The 19,598-nt window shown below is 54.2% G+C and overlaps 1 protein-coding gene across 1 annotated transcript; it reads right to left on the bottom strand.

Annotated features, from left to right (window-relative positions):
• Nucleotides 1–809: 809 nt before the first annotated feature.
• Nucleotides 810–8,192, bottom strand: TCF15 (transcription factor 15). The gene is made up of 2 exons (XM_050918426.1): nucleotides 7,397–8,192; nucleotides 810–1,396 (listed from the first exon to the last, which is right to left on the bottom strand). Exons 1-2 carry the CDS (start codon nucleotides 7,871–7,873, stop codon nucleotides 1,322–1,324), a joined length of 552 nt encoding a protein of 183 aa, XP_050774383.1. The 5' UTR covers nucleotides 7,874–8,192; the 3' UTR covers nucleotides 810–1,321.
• Between the last annotated feature and the right edge of the window lie 11,406 nt (nucleotides 8,193–19,598).

Below are 19,598 nucleotides of genomic sequence, written 5' to 3'. Positions count from 1 at the left end.
TCGGCATAGCAGGACTATGTGTATGAACTGGGGGGGTCTCCCCTGCCCCCTGGGGCGTGTACAGGGAGGAAATGCCTTCCTCATCCCAGTGGTGAGAGAAAAGGATCTGGCCATTTTAAGGTGGATGGGCTCAGTGCCTGGGGCCTTCCTCACACTGCTTTGCCTGTGGACCTGAGGAACCGCTGTCTCCTGGCATCCCTTTAGCTCCAGCTCTCGTCGATCATCCCCAGTGACTCTGAGCCAGCTGACCAGCTCCTGCATCTGTCCGACTGGAGAGACCTCGCATCTCTCGGGCTGGGGACTGAGCTGGGCTGGAGGATCCCAGAGCTCAGAGCTGTCCCTGGTGAGGGAACCCTTGCAGTGGCTGTTCTATAAAAGGGAATCCTGTGTGCTTGGGAAGCGACTCCCAGGCTGCCCAACTCCACAGCTGTGTCCGACAGCAAATGAATCATGAGCTCACTGGACTCAGTGAGTTACCCCCGTTTCTTCATACCTTTCCCATGATCCTCCTTCCTCCCTGAGCCAAGGCCTCACCAAAGCCCATGTGGCAGCACACAGAATGACTCCTGTAGTACCAGGGTCTCTGCATTACTGCAGCCAGCCATGGTTATCAGCGGGCACACTGCAGGCCAGACCAGGTTGGCACTCGATCAAGACCTCCAGAGCAGAAGCAAAAGGCCCCTGGGAGAAGCAGAGCCAGTCTGCTGTCAGCCCCCTCAGCGGGGGAGACCCCCAGCCCTCCACCTGCAGCTGGAGCCGTGTGTCTTGAGCATAACTGGGGGGGAAACAATGAAAAAAGAGCCAACAAATGATCAAAAAAATAACTTTTATTTTCAAACCTGCTGAATATGAAAAACAAAACAGTGACCATGGAGACCTGCAATAATCTTAACTCTCATAAAGCTCTGTATCGACACTGACCATTGAACGATATTTTACACTCTCGCCCTTGCCCGCTCCTCTGTCCTGCAGCCACTGGGCCAACATCCCCTTCCAGGGGTCAGTGAGCCCTGCTTTCCCCGGGCTCCCGCTGGCCGCGAAGGACAGGCACAGTGGATGGCAGAGGAGCGGTCGCTCTCGCTCTCTCTTATTTGCATCTAGAGCATCGTCCTGCCTTTCGGTCCAAGTCGGTGCAGCCCCAGCCGCCTGTGTCTCCGTGGAGTCCTTTGAGTGTGGGCTCATCTCACACAGGCTTTCCTTTCCTTGAGCTCCAGGGGTCCCTTGCTCCTTCCCGCCCCCCGGTCTGGAATATCAAGCTCATGTGTTCTGGGGTTCGGCCACCTGGCCTGGCTCCTCAGGCAGATGCTCCCACAGCTCGGGCTCATCTCCGCGGCACTCGCATTGGGTTCACCCCTCGCGCCTTCAGGCAATTGCCCGCAAGCTCCCTCCAGCTGCCCTGCAAGAAAGGAAGGGGAAAGCTGGAGACACGATGCCCACACCGCATTCCTGTGCCCCCAGACAGCTGGACTTTGCCCTGAGCCACTGTTCTAGCAGGAGGCAGAGAAAAGCCCAGAGACGAGTGCATCTCGGGGTGAGGGGTAGAGACGCTCAGGGGAACAGGAAGATCCCCCTGCAGAGTTTGCTGTGGGAGCTGCCTTGCTAGTGCGTCATAGAAGCACGATGGAACGGAGCAGGAAGTCCTCACTCATTTCTGCCTGACTTTGCTGGGGACTTTGCCTGACAAAAACTCTTGTAATGCGCTCAGGGGACAGCACAGTCCTGGTGGGATCCACCCCTTTCTCAGAGCTCTTTCCACTCCTCTGGGCTCTTGCTACAGACCGAGCTGTGCATCCATGGCCCCTGAGCGTGTTTTGGAGGAGGGGTGATACACCACACTCCATCTGGGATGGCTGTGCGACCATCCCATGTGACTCTGCTAACAAGGCCCGTGCTAGCATCACTCAGGGAGGGGCCTGCTTTGGGGCTTTTTCGCCACTCGGAATAGGTTGTGCCTCTCCATAGTTCAGCTGGGGCAGTCACGGGGAGCCCAGACCAGAGGTGTGTGTTCCCACCTCTCTGGAATGGGAAGGGGAGGTGTTTGCAAAGGAAGGGCGTGGTGGAAAGTCCATCCCCCAAGCACTACAGCCCTGAGACTCAAGGCTCCGGCCATGTCATCTTGTCACATTTCAGGCTCCAGAGGGAGGTCTGGCTGCAGTATGGTGCTGTGACTTTCCTAGTACTCTGCCTTGTGATTGGATGACAGAAGGGCAGGTGGCAGAATGGCCACGGAGCCAGGGCAGGGAACACAGGGAGGATGGATTTTTAAGTTCTGCAGCTGAGAGAAGGGCTGGGTTTGAGAGATGGGGAAGGGCAGGAGATCAAGCTGGGCTGAAGCTGGCATGCTGACATCTCGCCTGTTCTTGGTATGACCAAGAGGACGGGATCCTGTGTGGTGGGTGCCCAGGGATTAGCCATCAAGGTCAATGTGACATCTGAGCTCTAGAGGTGGAACCTTACAAAGCACAGTTCTCTCTCCCCACTCCCTGCGCCCTGGCTACCGACTGTATCCTGATAAGTCCCTACTTTGGAAAGTGAGGAAATTTCCGGTCTCTTTCCTGGGGACCCACTAGCTGGGAATTTAGCTCTTAAATCTGTTTGGAGTTACATTTATTCCCTTGTCTCTTGATGTGAAGCCCCTGGGGGAAAACCGACCTGGGACTGACCCACGAGTACTGGGATCGGGGAGGGTTGTCCTGACTGGTACGCGTCAGAGCAGGCTGCAGGAGAGAGAGCCACTGGCCAGGAAAACAGCTGCTTGAGAGCCTTTCCTCACAAGGGAGCCCGGAGCAGGTCACAAGCCACCCCGCAGCCTAGGGCGGCAGGAGGGGACCCTTTGGCTAAGGAACAAACTACTGCTCTGCTGGAAAGCACCATGGGATCTTCCCACCTGACTGTGCCCCTGCCCCTGGCCCCCAGGGAGCCACCGCAACCCCCCATGGCATCCTCACTGACCATTTAGAGAGGCCTGGAGTCTCTGGGGACAATGACCCCAGAGCAGGTCCTGCCTTCCCAGAGGAGCTCTTTGCACTAACCAAAATGAGGTGTCCTGCTCTGCCACTCCTAGCGGGTGCAGTCCCCGCCCAGACCCTCTCGCCTGGGACTCGCAGGTGCTCTGTGTTCCTTAGCCTGTCTCAGGAGTGCGAGAATGTGGGGCAGGGCCTGTGACAGGGAGAGGTCCCAGCAGGTACCGTGAGCAGATGTCATGTTCAGGAAACGAATCCCCTGGACTGAACTTCCACCCACCACGCCATGCAGAGAGGGACCTGGGTTGGCTCTAGGCAGGGGCCTTGCCCTCAAAGGAATCCTGATTACCATGGTAACACATGACCTACCCCGGGGTCCCTGCGTGCTGTGGGAATCGGCTGGGAACACTCCACGGAGATGTGACACCAGGCCCTGCCCTCCCCTGTGCAGAGCATTTGGTGTCCGTTACATTGAGGTCGATCCCCTCTTCCAGGCTCAAGCCAGTGCTGACGGTGTTGTAACAGCTTCTCCCACCCCAACCGCTCTGCAGTCCCAGCCGCAGGCCCAACCTGTGCACCTCTGCCAGGCCCTGCAGCTCTCCTGGCTCGTCCAGCCCTGCCCCAATCCTGATCTGTAGTAGCCCTCCTTTTGGGCCAGGGCCCCTCAAAGCTCTGCTGATGCAGCCTCCCTGTGCTCCTCAGCCGCCCTCGCATGTCGGGGGGGGACTTTGCGATGCAGAGACCTGACTCTGACCAATACGGCTAGCGAGAGGCAGCAGTGGCAGTGAAGTCCTGTGGCTAGGGCACTTGGGAGTCTGACAGCCTGGGCTCTAGTCCCAGTTTTCCCAATGACCTGCTGAACAAGTCCCTTCCTCTCTCCACATCTTTGCTGTGGGAAAGAAACCCCAACTGCTGCAGATACTTGTTTCCCATTTAGAGACAGTGCCCTTGTTCCCAGAGGCTGGTGTGCAGGCCCTGCTGCAACTGTCCGTGCCAGAGCTTGCGGATCAGCTCTCAGAGCACTAAAATCTCCTTCCTTAGGTCTCAGAGCAGCGGGAGGAAATGCAGATAGGGAGGAAGCTTCCTGATGGGGGCGGTCTATCTGGCTATAGAGGGGGTGGAAGCTCCATTGCTTGGGACATTAAAAGCTGGGCTTGCCCTGGCACTAGTAACTGTTCTGTGGGAAGCAGTCCTGCCTTGGGAGGGAAAGATGGTCCTAAAGGTGGCTTCCATCGATAGCTGAATACTTATCTTCGGCCCGTCCCCTTCCTGCCAGCCGTGCAAGTGGGTGAGAGGGCTTTTTGGTTATCGTCTTGGGCCGCTGAGGTTAAGGGCAAGTTTCCAAAAGGGTTGAGGTCTGGTCTCCCTCTTTCCCATGCCTGAGTCCTTGGGCCACTGAGAACAGCTGCAGACCAGAGCACCAGCAAGGGTGCCAGACCTGGGTCTGCCATTCAGGTACAGGCCCAAATGTTGGGGGTGTACAGTGCACGGGCAGGTGGGACATGACCTCTCTTGAGCATCTGTTGCTTTTTTTAAACCCATCAGCTCAAATACTTCAATAACCAGAGAGAGGAGAGGTGGACAAGGGGCTGGGGGAAGAGACAGGAGGTGGGAAATAAAGGGAGAAAAGCTGGAACCGGGGACAGATCTCAGTGAGAATTGTGGGTGTGAGAGTGCCTGGCCAGTGTGTAGCTCAGGAGGAGCCTGCTGCAGCCAGTGGAGTCACACCAGGCTGCAGCCCCATGTACCCTCCTGGCCTGCAGAACGGTTGGATGTGTGAAGGGCTGTCTGACCTGGAGATGACGTGCAGGGACGGGGCAGTGTGTGAGCGCTGGGGTCAGCATGCTGGGCAGTGTGCGGAGGGTATTCGAGCACATCCAGAGAGCTTGCCCAGATGAGCTTTGCATTTAGGGACTCCGGACTCCCAGTCCTGACCCAGCACCAGCTCAAGCCCCACGGCAACATTCCCAGGAGACAGTCTACAGAGGATGGAGACAATGAACTGGCTCTGTATTTCTTTCCTCTCATTCTGCACCATTCAGGACAGAGCTGCAGCAGGGGCCAGATCCTGAGGCCCTGACTGCAGTGAACTCCCTCTGATTTCTGGGAGCTGGGACCTGAGTGGAAACTACGGATTAGGCCCAAGATTTCTGTCTCTTTTGAGTTCATCTCCTCCTGCTCTTTATTCCCCACATTATGCCAACATCCTATTTGTGGCCTCACAGCTGATTGCCGTGGCGAAGGTTATGATGTCACAGGCAAAAGATTATGATTAGGGCCCTACCAAATTCATGGCCATGAAAAATGCATCACAGACTGTGAAATCTGGTCTCCCCCCATGAAATCTGGTCTTTTGGGTGCTTTTACCCTGTACTATACAGATTTCACGGGGTGAGGGAGAGACCAGCATTTCTCAACTTGGGGGTCCTGACCCAAAGGGAGTTGGGTCACAGGGGAGGTCACAAGGTTATTTTAGGGGGGTCGTGGTATTGCCACCCTTACTTCTGCGCTGACTTCAGAGCTGGGTGGCCGGAAAGTGGCAGCTGTTGCCTGGGCACCCAACTCTGAAGGCAGCACCCTGCCAGCAGCAGTGCAGAAGTAAGGGTAGCAATATCATACCATGCCATCCTTACTTCTGTGCTGTTCCCTTCAGAGCTGGGATCCCGGCCAGCAGCAGCCACCGCTCTCCAGCTGCCCAGCTCTGAAGGCAGCGCCACCATCAGCAGCAGTGCAGAAGTAAGGGTGGCAGTACTGCAACCCCCCCTACAATAACCTTGTGACCCCCCCCCCCGCACACAATTCCTTTTTGGGTCAGGCCCCCTACAATTACACCACCATGAAATTTCAGATTTAAATAGCTGAAATCATGAAAGTTATGATTTTTAAAATCCCATGACCGTGAAGTTGACCAAAATGGACAGTGAATTTGGTAGGGCCCTAGTTACGATATTAGTGGAACGTGTCTAGCCAGGAACAAACATTTGAGAAGTATCCAGATCTGCCTTTCCAAAGGTGTTGTTAGCTCCCTTGAGCTGAATGGCAATGGGGTAACTCCAGGTGAAAGAGTATCTAGAACGTGAGAGGCGGTGAAATTACAGCCTGGCAAGCAATCACCCCCACAGCCTGGGGCGAGAGGGCAGCTGGGAATTGAGCTCTGTCCAGACTCAATATTGGTGTCTCTATTTTATTCCTACAAAGGGCTGATCTGACTCCAGGGCCCAGACACCCTCAGGCTCTGAAGAGGGTTCAATGTAACACATCCACAGCTTGGTCTCAGGTCTGCCTCTACCTTAAATCTAAACCAAGCACATGGAAACTAGAACAAGTTATGTGATACTGGCACAGAAGGCGTCTGCAGGAGGCCTCGCCCAGGAGGGGCCTGTTCTTCTTTAGAGTTTCTCTGCTCAAGTTCTCTGCCCAGGGGCAGGAGTTCAGCGTTTCCATGAAGAGTGAGACAGCCAAGGAGTCCAGGGAAAGCTCCTGAGACGCCCCTAATGCAACCGCCGGAGCAGGTGTGCTGTGCAAGGCAGGGGCTTGTAGAAAAGGCAGGTGGAAGACAGTGAGAACACATCCAGTGAAGAGCCCTACATTCTCGTGACTATGCATTTAAACTAGCGTTAATGGGACAGCTAGTGCATGTTAAGGGAAACGCTCAGTGTCCAGGAGCTATTTAGTAAGTTGGATCTGCCTGTGGAGGCAGCCTGGCCCTGCAGCTGTTAGGCCTAAGACAGGGCTCAGGAGTAGGTTCCAATCCTAAGTGACCCCTGGGTGTGAGCTGGGATGAATCACTGCACCCCTCCAGGCCTCAGTTTCCCCATTTGTAAAAGCACTAATGAGATTTGCTCACTTTTGAGACCTTCAGCTGAAAGGCATGACACAAGCCCAGGTCCCAGGGGTGTTATTTCATTGGGCCAGAGGTTGCTGTCCCAGGCACCCTTGTGAATCTGGAGTGCTGCGGAGCTGAGTTCCTCTGGATTTACCCAGAGCGCAGAGTTTGGCCCAGGCCGGAGCCTTGCGCGGGAGCTGTGTGCGTGTAGCCAAGGGCAGAATTTGTCCGAAAGCAGGTACACCTCAGTGAATGCCCGCAGGCCCAACCCACACAAGCATCCTGCTGAGTCTGAACTACAGCCTGTGCTGATTTCAGTCTGTGCCAGCTGTCACCTCTTCCCCTTCACCCTTCATATCCTCCTGCCATTCGGCCATGCACTCCCCACAGAGTCCCACTGACACCTCTGCTTCCATTCATCCTGACACCTGAAACCCAACACCCTCCCCTCCCACACGCATCCCAGCGACATCCCTCTATACCTAGGTAGGGCCTTTGCCAGTCCAAATGCAGAGCTTCCTTCCCAGCCTCCCTTCTCAAAGGGATCCTGTTTGCCAGTGGCTGGCTGAGCAGGGGCAGTGCTACCCAGCTGGGAGGATGGACTTACCCCTTTCCTCTGGTTGCTGAGGCAGAAGGTGCAGATGCTGCGGGGTTGTTTGTTGTCCAGCTCCCCCTTGGAGCCATAGATGGCACTGAAGCAGGGCTGCCCGTCCTCGCAGCCCTCTCCAAGCAGCAGCACATTGGCCAGGTGGGAGATGTAACTAGAGGCCAGGCGGAGGGTCTCGATCTTGGACAGCTTCCTATCCATGGGCTCGGTGGGGATAAGGGTCCGCAGGGCTGTGAAGGCCGTGTTGACGCTCTGTGTCCGGTCCCTCTCCCGGGCGTTAGCCGCCTGCCTCTGCTTCACCATCACCACCTGGCCTGGCTTCCTCGCCACCTTCCTCCTGGTCTCCAGGTCCTCATAGCAGCCGTAGGACTGGTCCGAGGCATCGCTCTCGCTCCGGTTCTCTTCGTCCTCGGAGAGCATGCTGAGGTCTGGGTAGAGCATGTGAGCTGCCACGGGTCTCAGCATGGTGAACGCCATGGGGGTTTGCCCCCAGACCCAGGGCCCCGCTGCTCTCTGGGAGCCTTCAGCAGCAAGACACTTCTGTGCGCTCCAGGCTGGAAGGGCTCCGAGAGGCAGTCTGGCTCCTCGCTGGAGCACCAGGGACTCACTCCAGAGGCTCACCCTTGTGGCGTTCAAGGGCTCACAATGCGCGGACACAAGCAGGAAGCCCTCTCCACCCCCGCTGCAGGTCCTGACGTCTTCCCAGCTGTTGCTCCAGCTTCTCCCCTTTCGTGTCGGAGAGGGTGGGACAGTTTGCTCTAGTGGGATTCACAAGAATCTCTCTATATAAGTCCTGGGAGGGGCTAGGAACTAGGAGCAGATTCCTGGCCAGCCAATGGGGCTGCCCTGGACTTTTCCATCCAGCCAACAGGACTGTGGTGCTCTCCCAGCCCCCGGAATTTAAAGCCAGCAGACGCTGCCTGTATTCGGTACTTTACAGGGGTCAGGGTGGGGGCCCTTTCTGGTGCACAGACACCTTGCAAACAGCACCCTGCGGGGGCGGCCGATGGCGATGAGTCAAACAGGCTGCAGCTGGGCACAGGCTGTGGTGGGAAGTGCTACTGCACATCTGAGATCACCCCACTGCTGGGGAGCTGCTGCAAATGCTGCTTCTGTACTAACTCCTGACACAGACAGACCAGGGAGCTCCAGCCGATTTCACAGCCCCCTCCACAGGCTGTAATGCCCCCCCAGTCAGCACCTGACTATCATCCCCCAGAAGAGCTTCCACAGAGCCAGCACCCAGGCACTGCTCCCTGCTGCACGTTCCCCAAGTGTGAGGCATGCAGGGTTGAAGGACTAGTTTGTGGAGGGCACAGAGGATATAGACATTAAGATGGGCAGGGCGCTTTAGCAGCACGTGGTGGGGATGGTTTCATTTTCCTGAAAAGGAGCTGAGCTTTCAAACGCTGCCCCATCGGGTCACCTCTTGGAGGGGCTGGGCCTGCTTTACCCTTGAGCTCCGCCCAGCCAGCAGCCCTGTATTGCTGCCTATGGTTGGGCTTGGCCTACAGTTTCTGTTTTGTTATGATTTTGACAGATAATATCCATGCTTATGTTTAAGCATTTTTTCCTATTTCGGTTGCTTTAAATTTTCGCAGTTGCGGGAAATTATGGGGGGAGGGTCAGACTGAAATTATTTAATGACAGCAGATGTTGAGGTTCCAAAAGTGCAAGCTTCAGAACCATTAACACACAAATTGTCAACATCACTTGTCAAGACATACTGAGTCAAGTGCCTCAAATCAGCTTATGTTAAGTTCTCAACAGCAGGTTTCTTCTGGGTTCCAGGACCTAGCTGTAATTGTCAATGACCATCAATGCATATATTGTTTGTTGGTGTGTGTGTGCCTGGTGAAATTAGGGTGACCAGACAGCAAATGTGAAAAATCCGGTCAGGCAGTGGGGGGTAATAGGAGCCTATATAAGAAAAAGAACCCCAAATTGGGACTGACCCTATAAAATCAGGAAATCTGGTCACCCTAGGTGAGACTGACGTTTATCGCCCTTTCCTGATAAATATGCTTGGGGGAATCTTGCACACTGTGAATGCAGAAGATATAGGATCCTCTATGGACAGTGCTCGTCTCCCATTCCCATAAGGTCAGTCGCTGGGAGAGGCTGTGAATGGAGTTGCTTTCAGTCCCCCATAGGGGCTCATTCCCTGATGTGCTCTCTGCTGGGACAGGCTTGAGAGTGGAGTAGCTGGGAGCTGCTCACACCACCACTCCCTCCAGTGATACCCGCTGGCTGAGGCAGGGATTGGAGGAGCCATGAGTTGCTCCCCTAGCTCTGGGTTTTCCATTAATCACATAAATCATCCTAGCGAAAAAACAGCTTTTGATAAGATAAAGCTCTCTGAATGCTAGGTTGGAGCATGGCTGAGCCAGAGCATTTCCTCTCACCCCAGGAGGAAGGTGTGTGCCGGCAGTGGAAAAATGAAGCTTTTTTCCCCTAAAGTGGAAAGAGATCTGAGCAGCAAAAGCCTCTGAATTCACTTGGGGTTCAGCAATTCTGTTCCTCCCAGACCCTCTGCAAACCAGCGGCTCAGCAGAGAAGAAACCCTCCAGCTGGGGTTAGCCAAAGCCTGCCACAGCCCTGAGAGATCAGAACAGCTCCTTAGACACACAGGGAGTGTTTGCCCATCTCTGGCTTCCTGAGCCAATGAGTTATTGCTGGGAGATTTCCTTTCCTGTCTGCTCTTCTTTGGTGGAGCTATTCACTCCTGTCTCACTCTCCCTTTCTATTTCCCACCGCCACCCCGGTGTCCCTCCTCTCGTTCTCCGCCTGCAAGCACAGCACTCCAGAGAGTGAAGGCAGGAGGGGAAGTTAGCCAAATAAAGCAGGCAGAAGGCTTCCTGTGCTTCCCTTCCTCAGAGGTCTGATGCTGAGCGGAGATCGCCAGGGCCTTGGATGTCATGAGCTCTGCAGGTCAAAGCGGGAAGGCAGCTTAAACAAACAGAGGGGGAACCTGCTCCCAAACAGAGAGAATCGTTTATTTACACAGACGGCTCTTGAAACCAACAAGTGTTCTGCTGCATTTATTAAAGGAGAACCCTCCAATTACTCCTGAATTCCCTCACCAAAGGCTCCTTAGCAAAGCAAGTGCGATGTATGCACCCCCTTAAATGGAGCAGAGTGTCTCAGTGCCGGCCCTTTAACGAGAGGGGCAGCGTGGCTAGAGACACAAATGAAATGATGCAGAAACCGCCTTAAGTTTTGTTTTTTGGTTGGTTCGTTTTCTCAGCTGGAAACTCCACGCTGTAATTTTAGAGCAAAAGGGTCTTCCTCCCCAGGAGCGTGGAGGCGCCCGTCTGCCAGCCTGCGATGCTGTCCCCGGAGGTGTGCGGCCTGTATCTGAGACATCACATAGCGGTTGCTGAGTGCCTCTGACCACTACTCCATACTGCTTATCCACATGGGCAGTGATGATACTGTCAGGTCTGACCCTGAGCAGATCAGCAGTGACTCCAGGGCTCTGGGAATGAGGGTGAAGGGACCAGCGGCTCAGGTTCTGTTCTCATCCATCCTTCGGGTGGAGGGTAAGAGTCAGGCAGGGATGGGCATCCTGGAGATGAATACATCGCTGCACAGGTGGTATCAGGGGGAGGACATTGGCTTCCTCAACCATGGGATACTGTCCTGATAAGGAGGACTCTGGGTGGAGACGGGGTCCACCCCATCAAGAAGAGGAAGAACGTCTTCATGCACCAACTCACCAACCTAGTGAGGAAGACTTTAACCCAAGTTCAAAGGGAGGCCCAGGTAAGCATAGAAAAGGCAACCTGAACAGAAAGCTAGATGTTGGGAGGACATGGAAAAGTACAGTCTGGTCAGAGGAAAAAGAAGAGGGAACTCAGCAGGGGAATCTGCTCAACATTTTCTGTGTCTACACACAAATGGGGAGTAAACAGGCAGAACTGGAAGTACGAGTCCCAAAGCTAAATGATGACTCGGTGGGATAAATCTCAGGACTAGGATATTGGCATAGACGGACAGAACTTTTTCAGGAAGGACCAGCAGGGTAAAAAGTGAGCAGATGCTACATTATACATCAAGAATATATACACTTGCTCTGAGCTCCACAAGGATGTGAGAAATAGACCAGTTGAAAGTTTCTGGGTAAAGCTAAAAGGGGAAACACAGAGGTGACGTCATGGTAAAGGTCTACTGCAGACCATCAAATCAAGAAGTGAAGGTGGATGAGGCTTTTCTAGAGCAAGTAACAGAAATATCCAAAACACAGGCCCGAGTAGTAACAGGGCGTAGGGGACTTTAACTACCCAGACATCTGCTGGAAGAGTAATATAGCAAGACACACAATGCCCCATAGCTCTTGGAATGCACTGGGGGAGGTAGTGACCAGGGGAACAGCCATTTGAGATTTGATTCTGACCAATGGGGAGGAACTGGTTGAGAACCTGAAGAAGGAAGACAACCTGGGTGAAAGCCATCATTAAATGATAGATTTCAAGATTTTAAGGAAAGGAAGGAGTGAGGAAAGCAAAATAAGGACAACGGACGTCAACAGGCTCGGAGAACAGGTAGATAAGGTCCCATGGGACAAAAACCTAAGGGGAAAAAGGAGTTCAGGTGTGCTGGTGGTTTCTCAAGATGGCAATATTAAAGGCACAACTGGAAAGTATTCTGATGCGAAGGAAAGATAGGAACAATAATGAGGCCAATATGGCTCCATCAGAAACTCTTTAATGACTTGAAAACTAAAAAGGAATCCTACAAAAAGTGAAAACATGGACACATTGCTAAGGAGGAGTAATTAGGGACAAAATCAGAAAGGCAAAGGCACAAAATGAGTTGCACCTAGCAAGGGACATAAAAGGAAATAAGAAGAGGTTCTTTATATACATTAGGAGCTACAGAAAGACAAAGGAAACTGTAGATTGTCTACTTAGCAGGGAGGGAGAGCTAATACTGGGTGACAGCAAGAAGCCTGAGGTGTTTGATGCCTATTTTACTTCAGTCTTCACTAAAAAGGTTAACGGTGACCAGAGACTCAGCACAAATAATATTAACAAGAAGGGGGAAGGAACATGAGCCAAAATAGGGAAAGAACAGGCTAAAGAACATTTAGCTAAGTTAGATTATTCAAGTTGGCAGAGCCTGATGAAATTCATCCTAGGGTACTTAAGGAACTAGCTGAAGCAATCTTGGAACTGTTATCTTCGAGAACTCTGCAAGGACAGGTGAGGTCCCACAGGACTGGAGAAGGGCAAACATAGGCTAGATCTACACTGTGGCGGGGAGAGAGTCGACCTAAGATATGCAACTTCAGCTTCGTGAATAGCGTAGCTGAAGCTGGTGTATCTTAGGTCGATTTACCTGGCCATGAGGATGGCGGCGAGTCGACCGCTGCTGCTCCCCCGTCAATTCCACTTCCGCCTCTCGCCGCGGTGGAGTTCCGGAGTCAATGGCAGAGCTATCGGGGATCGATTTTATTGCGTCTGCACTAGACACGATAAATTGATCCCCTATAGATGGATCAGTACCCGCCGAGCTGACGGGTAGTGTAGACATACCCATAGTTCCTACATTTAAAAAGGGGAACAAAGAGGACCAGGGGAATTATAGACCAGTCAGCCTAAGTTCAACACCTGGAAAGATATTGGACCAAGTTATTAAACTCTCACTTTGTAAGCACCCAGAGGATAATAAGGTTATAAGGAATAACCAGCATGGGGAGGGGAATGGGCTTGTCAAGGACAAATCACGCCAAACCAACCTAATTTCCTTCTTTGATAAGGTTACTAGAGGATGAGAGGAACGGGAAGCAGTAGCCATGATATATCTTGATTTTAGTCAGGCTTTCGATACAGCCCCACATGCCATTTTCACAAGCAAACCAGGGAGATGTGGTCTAGATTAAATTACTGTAAGGTGGGTGCACAACTGGTTGAAAGATTGTACTCAAAAAGTAGTTATCAGTGGTTCCCTGTCAGACTGGGAGGGCACATCTAATGGTGTCCCGCAGCAACAGCGAGCAGGGTCCTCTTTGTGACTGGACTTCTCCAGGAAGGAGGTGCTCACCGAGCCGCTGGGTGCTGCTGCTGCGGGGCTCACCTTACTCCCGGCTTTGGTGTGTGTCCGGTGGAAAGTGGTGGCTGAGCTGGGCACCCCTCTGTCTCTCTGCAGAGCAGAGATGGGATCTTTCCAGGGTAGGGGGGTTGCAGCAGGGAAGTTTTCTTATTCCATTTGTCTGCCTGCCCGTAGCCCATAAACTGAAGTGGAATTCACACTGTAGGTCGGAGGGGTCCCAGCAGCCTTGAGATCAGCATCGCTGGGCAGAAAGGGGTGTCTGGGCGGTGACCACACAGGCAGAATTGGGAGTTACACAAACTATCTTTGGAGCTGGGCGTAGCATGGGTCACTGCTCCTGCTATCCTGTCCACACTATAGCTGGAACCTGACTGGGACAGTCCCCATTAGCTTTCGTGGGGTTACTCTAGATTTGTCTCTGTGTCACTGAGAGCAGAATCTGGCTCATTGTGTTTAAACAGAATCAGACCCCAGCAGAATGGTTTCCAGAGATGCCCCCGTGGCGTTAGCCACGTTTCCTTTCCCTCCCCATGAGGATGTACAATCCCCTGCACCCAGGGGCAGCTGGGACTGCACCTTTTTTCAAGGACGAGAAACGTGCCACCAAGCAGAGCCCTTCTATTTCCCTGGAGCCGAGGGGCTTGCCCTGCTTTGGAAGCACTTCATGATGCATCATTAAAATGTCTCGAGACACCAGTCACAGCTTCCTGTTCCTTAGTATTTGCATTGTGGTGCTGCCTGGGGCTGACGACAGGGAGGGAGGCTGCATTGAACTAGGCCCTTCACACACACACTCGTATATAACAGGAAGATGGTCCCTGCCCCAGACAGTTTCCAATCTAAGTAATGACTCTGACATGAATTAGGGCCCCGCCTGTCCCTCCCCATGGGTGCAGCACTCTGTCCTAGGTGACTGTAGATGCTGCCAGGACTCCCAGTCTGTCCCTTGCCGCCCCTAGAATGCAGTAACCCCCAAAGGCTGCCATCATCCGGCCAGTGCGTCTTCCCACCGCAGCATGGCCAGAGACGGCTTGTTAGCACTTTGGCTTCCTCACAGTCTCTCTGGGAATGGAGCCTTCCAATGCGGGAGCTTCTGCCTGTCAGACCACACTGTGCCCACTGCCAAGTGAAACCTCATTGCAAGTGGCCCAGCTCCCTCCCTCCCCTTCGGCCTGTGACAGTTTTGGTGCTGGTGGAGGTGGGGGGTGGGGGGCAGCAGCCATTTGGCTGTCCCGCCCCTGAGAGAGGCCTGTTCAGAGGTGCACATTGGGCAGGTGTGAATTCCTCAGGGCTCGCCACGGGTTATTTATCCCTGTAGCTGGCTGAGGACGGTCCGGGGGAGAGAGAGGAAAGGAAGGGGCTTTACAGCAACAGGATCAGTGGAGGAGAATTTGCTCCCAGGAGCAGCTCCCTGGCTCCGTCTGAGCTGGAAGTAAATCTCCTGCATACTGGAGCTAGTCACCTTGGTTCGTAAGGGACCTAACAGACTCCCCCAGGTCCCACAGCAAATTACTCCTGGCAGGAGCCCTCGAAACATTCGTATGTTGCACTTTTTCTTTAGGCTCCCAGAGCCAGAACTGAGCTAACAGCAACAATACTAGTGACTGGCAGGGCCTGCTGATGGCCACAGGGACTGGTGGGTGGTTAGAGAGGACAGACAGACGGACATTTGGGGTCGTTGCATGGCTCCAGCCCTTAGACATGGCAGATAGACACAGTTCAAAGGAGAGATGGGTAGGCCTGCAGATATGACAGACAGACACCTTGCCCCATGCATAGGCCGATAGACCTTAGATATGATTAGCAGGCCGCCGGGCACCCAGCCCTCTGGATGGCTAGAGAATGCCTGGGCAATTCTGCAGAGATGGGTAAATGGGGGTGCGGGGCTGGACTTTTGGTGGCTGAGGGGGAGTGATGGGGAGAAGGGGAGAGGAGGAAGGTGATTACTATGGTGAGCATCATGCAGGCCCTGAGCAGGTGGCCAATGGCAGGGAGGGATGGGAGGTTCCATCTCCATCAGTATGTGTCTCTGCCCATCCCTCTAACAAAGCACCTGGCTTTGCCTCCTCAGACTGGAGCAGGCTCTGGAGTGTGTGGCTGGGTCACTGAGCCCTGTGGGGGGGAGTCCGTGGTCAGAGGGAGCTGGGGCCTCACAGAGCAGCAGATACGTTTACCTGCTGGAGGTGACGGTTCCAAACCCAGGTGCCGAGGCTTGTGGGTCAGAAAACATGTCCCAGTCCCATGCCTGCAATTGGCTGCATCAGCTCTGGGGAGATGCACAAACTCACTGAGAGAAGATGAGCCCTCCTGGGCCTCCATCTCACAAATGTGGTCCCCCACCGGACTTGCCCGTGGCCACCAAGGCTGTGGATTTCAGACCCCACGAGGGGCTGGTTCCCGTTGCTGTGCTCAGAGCACTGGACTGTATCTCTGAGCACGGGAGAGAGTAACGCATCACCTGGGGAGACAGTCTGCCAACAGACACACCATCCACTGCTGGCTCCTTTAGCTAAGAAGCAGGTGGAAGTCTCCCCGTTGGGATGTCCCAGGACTCCACTCAGTCCGTTATCTCAGCCCATCCTCCCTCTTTCCAGCCACAGGTCATGGCTTTTCTCTCCCTCTTCCCCCCTCTTGGTTTTCTAAGGGTCTCTTACACGTTGGCCCCCTGCTGGGGTGTGACTCGGCTGAGCTGAACAGCACTGATCCTCCTGACAGCAGGCAAGACGGATAGGCAGGGGCTGTGTATTCAGGTGCAGCTGTTCCAGAGCACATGGACAGCAGCTGAAGGAAAACAGGCCGGGAGAGAGGGAGGGACAGGGAGAGAGAGAAATTCGCTTTGTCCGTGTGAACACCTCCAAGCCAGCCCGCGTGCAGCACGTGGTGTCTCCCATCCCGTGCAGCACGTGGTGTCTCCCATCCCGTCCTCCCATCCAAGTAGCACCGTGGTGCACGAGGATTGCTCGCAGGCTGGGCAGCAGTCCCTGCAGGCTTTGCACAAGGCTTGGCTCTTTCACCTGGAGGAGAATGTAGGTGTGAAGGGAGCCTGCAGCTTGCTGTGAAGTGAGAACCAGTGCACGTTTGAGTCCATATCCGTGCGGGGAGAGATGGATTTAGATGAGCGTGCCGGAGCGGACACGTGCGCTTGTACATCCATCCATCCTCATGCGTCCTGCGTGTTTGTACATGCATGCATTCTCTGTGTGCATGCATCTATTGTGCACATCTATGCGTGTGTACACACACACATCTCTGGATACACGGCTCAAGGCACTGGTGTGGGTCCAGCTATTAGGGACCTTTACCCTGGCTCTGTTCATTTTCTTGCTGGGCTTTGCAGAGCAATCGGCACAAGGCAATACCCAAGCCCGCTGCAAAGGGAAGGTCACTGGAGTCAAAGAAGCAAAAAGGCTTGCACGGCCGAGCTTTGCTCCTGCTTGGAGAGAGCCTTTCTCCTGGTTGGGGGACGGGAACTCACAGACCCAAAGCCCTCCAAGTCTGTGGCACTGCCTGTTACTCAGAGAGCAGAGAGCTGCTGCGGGGAACTGGAGAGCAACAAAATCAATTTCCATGCAGAGGCCAGAAGGACTGAGGTCAGTCAGTGCCCTAAAGGTTCAGTACAGAACCATTCAGCCAGTTCTCCACAAACAGCCCCGGAGCAGCAGTCACAGGCCTGTGGTACAGTTTGTGTTGCCATCAATTTTCCTACAGCTGGCAACACCTGGAAATGGTCATTTTTGGCAGCCATCCTGCCTTGTAAATCATAACCCCAACTGGTGCTCAGGGACACTCCGATGCAGAGAGGTTTATGGGTGATGCTTCCTCAGAACCTTCTGCTTCACCCTTGGGGGACTCTGAGGCACCTGCCAGCCAAGCTGATTTGGGCTTCGCAAGCACCTGCCATGCAGCGCTACGGGACCAGCAGGATTGTCACTTGCCAGAGAGTTCCTCGCTTGCCTAAGAACAGGGATACGAGTGCTGCTAGCATAGGCGACGGCTAATAGCTCAGGGATGCAGGTACTGACAGCCTGAAGCCCCAGCTCTGATGATAACCCCTCAGCCCTGCTGTGGTGCTGGGAGTCTCTGGAGCAGTGACATTTCCAGGGATACAGCTTAGAAACGCCCCCTCCTCCTTCAGCTCAGCCATGGCATGTGACCCCGGCCCCACAGACGAAGCTGGGCTTCTGAATCGGCCATTGCAGCTTTGCATTCTGCTACACAGCTAGGCAGTGTCTGTGGTGGGGCGGTGCCCTGCCCACCAGCGTGGGCTGCCCCATTCTCTGAGCCGGGCATGTCAGCTGGACCTGTGTCCAGCAGCTCTCTGACCAGAGCTTAGCAGGGTTTACAAGGCACATTTCCCTGCCCCGTTTCTCCCTTTGTCCTGGATATTAGCCCAAGCTTTATTGATTCCTGACTCTTTCCCGTCAGATCTGAGTTCCCAGCTAACACTCCTGGGGGCAGCGAAGGATTATGGGAAAGCACATGTTCAGGAGATGGCAGCAGTGCAAGCTGGGATTGCAAGAGTCCCTCAGTGCTCTCCAGGGCTCAGAAGCACCTGGTTCAATAGCCTTTAACCCCTAGCCCCTGCCCGCTGCCCTGGCCTTTGCAGGAATCCTCGCTTCATAAATCGGAACTAATTGCTCCCTGTTTGTTTTTGCTGCGCTGGCCTGACCTGAGCTGGAGTTGATTTGCCGGACCGTGGTCAGACGCAATCTGGGGAGCAGGAATGCTCTCTCTCATGTAGGCACAGGGTGTGGGGCTGGGGAACAGCAGGAGAAAGCAAAGCCTCATTAATGCCACATACAGCACAACCTGTGAAAGCCAAACTGCCTGGGGAAGGCTTCTGCAGCCTCAGCGCAAAGGTTGGAACTCTCCTTCCATGGCAGGGCAAGAGGGACCACTAGGATGAGAGACAAACCGGGGGGGAGACGAAGGAGAAATCAATGGACCTGCATCCCTAAAGCCCCCGCTGGCCTTTTCAGGTGCTCTTGGCCTGAGCCCTGAGAAGCAGTGAGGAAGAGGAATGGATTGACCTTAGAAATGTTCAGTGGTCCATGTTCTCTAATAATAACCCCGAGCTTTTCATGAGTTGATCAGTACCATTACCCCCATTTTACTGATGGGGAAACTGAGGTACCAGGCAGCAAAGTGACTTGTCCAAGGTCACCCAGTGGATGAACTGGGAACAGACCCCAGGTCTCCAGAATACCAGGCCAGTGTTCTCTCTGCTAGGCCATACTCCTCCTCCGATACGAGTGGGATTTGGGGCAGGGCTGCAAGGTATGGTGCTCAGTCTGCCACAGAAAGCTCTCGGGAGCTGAGGAAATCAAGCAGGTCTGTGGTCCTCAAAGCAGCCAGCTGTATGCTGCACAGCATCAGGCTCCAGATAGCTGGGCAGGTCCGTGGGTTAGTGCAGGGAGCCAGTCCAGTCTGCTGTGGGGGGAAGCTTGCATGCCCTGGTAAGGGAGCAGAGCTAGAATTTACACTTGGCTGCTATCCGCCCCCTTAACTTTCCCTGTGCCAGACTGTGAGTCCCAACACAGCCCACATTACGAGGCCAGAGAGACAATAAAATCAAGCAAGTGCCTGGCACGTCTATTTCTTCAGCTTTAAGTAACTGCAGAGTCACCATCCACCCTGATCTCACACTGCACCTTCCAGAACAGACTCCTCTACAAACAGAGGGCAGAGATCTACTTCACCTACCAATGGCAGGCAGCCACCTCTGAGGCGAAGCAAGGCTGCTGTTAGATACACGGCAATGCTGTGCAGTGCTTCAGGAGGGGTGAAGAAAGTCCCAGATCCCCCTGAATGTGCTGGAGAAATGGAGGAAAGGAAACGAGCTGGACAGTTGCTTCTCCTGCCACCAGCTCGTTAACGGCCCTCAGTGCTCAGGACTGCAGCTTTCTGTCTCATCTAAAGCACCTTCAGTAGCCCAATGCCTCCAGCCCTCACCTGATCCAGAGGGGAGGACGTCTTCTGCCCACAGGCTGGCCAGCGCCACTTCCAGCCGCGCTGCCGTCTCCCAGCCAAGGGATGGCCCTGCATCAGCCTTCTTACCCTGGCATGTGCCTCCCAGGCGGTAGCGTGGCTGCATCACCCTGATACTGAGGAGAGGGCAGCCCCAGAAGTACCAGCAGCTGCCTTGAGT

This window comes from Gopherus flavomarginatus, chromosome 11, assembly GCF_025201925.1.
Source record: "Gopherus flavomarginatus isolate rGopFla2 chromosome 11, rGopFla2.mat.asm, whole genome shotgun sequence".
In the NCBI taxonomy this organism is placed as follows: Eukaryota; Metazoa; Chordata; order Testudines; family Testudinidae; genus Gopherus; species Gopherus flavomarginatus.
The sequence above is the reverse complement of the archived record's forward strand: the minus strand, read 5'-3'. Positions and strand labels throughout refer to the sequence as shown.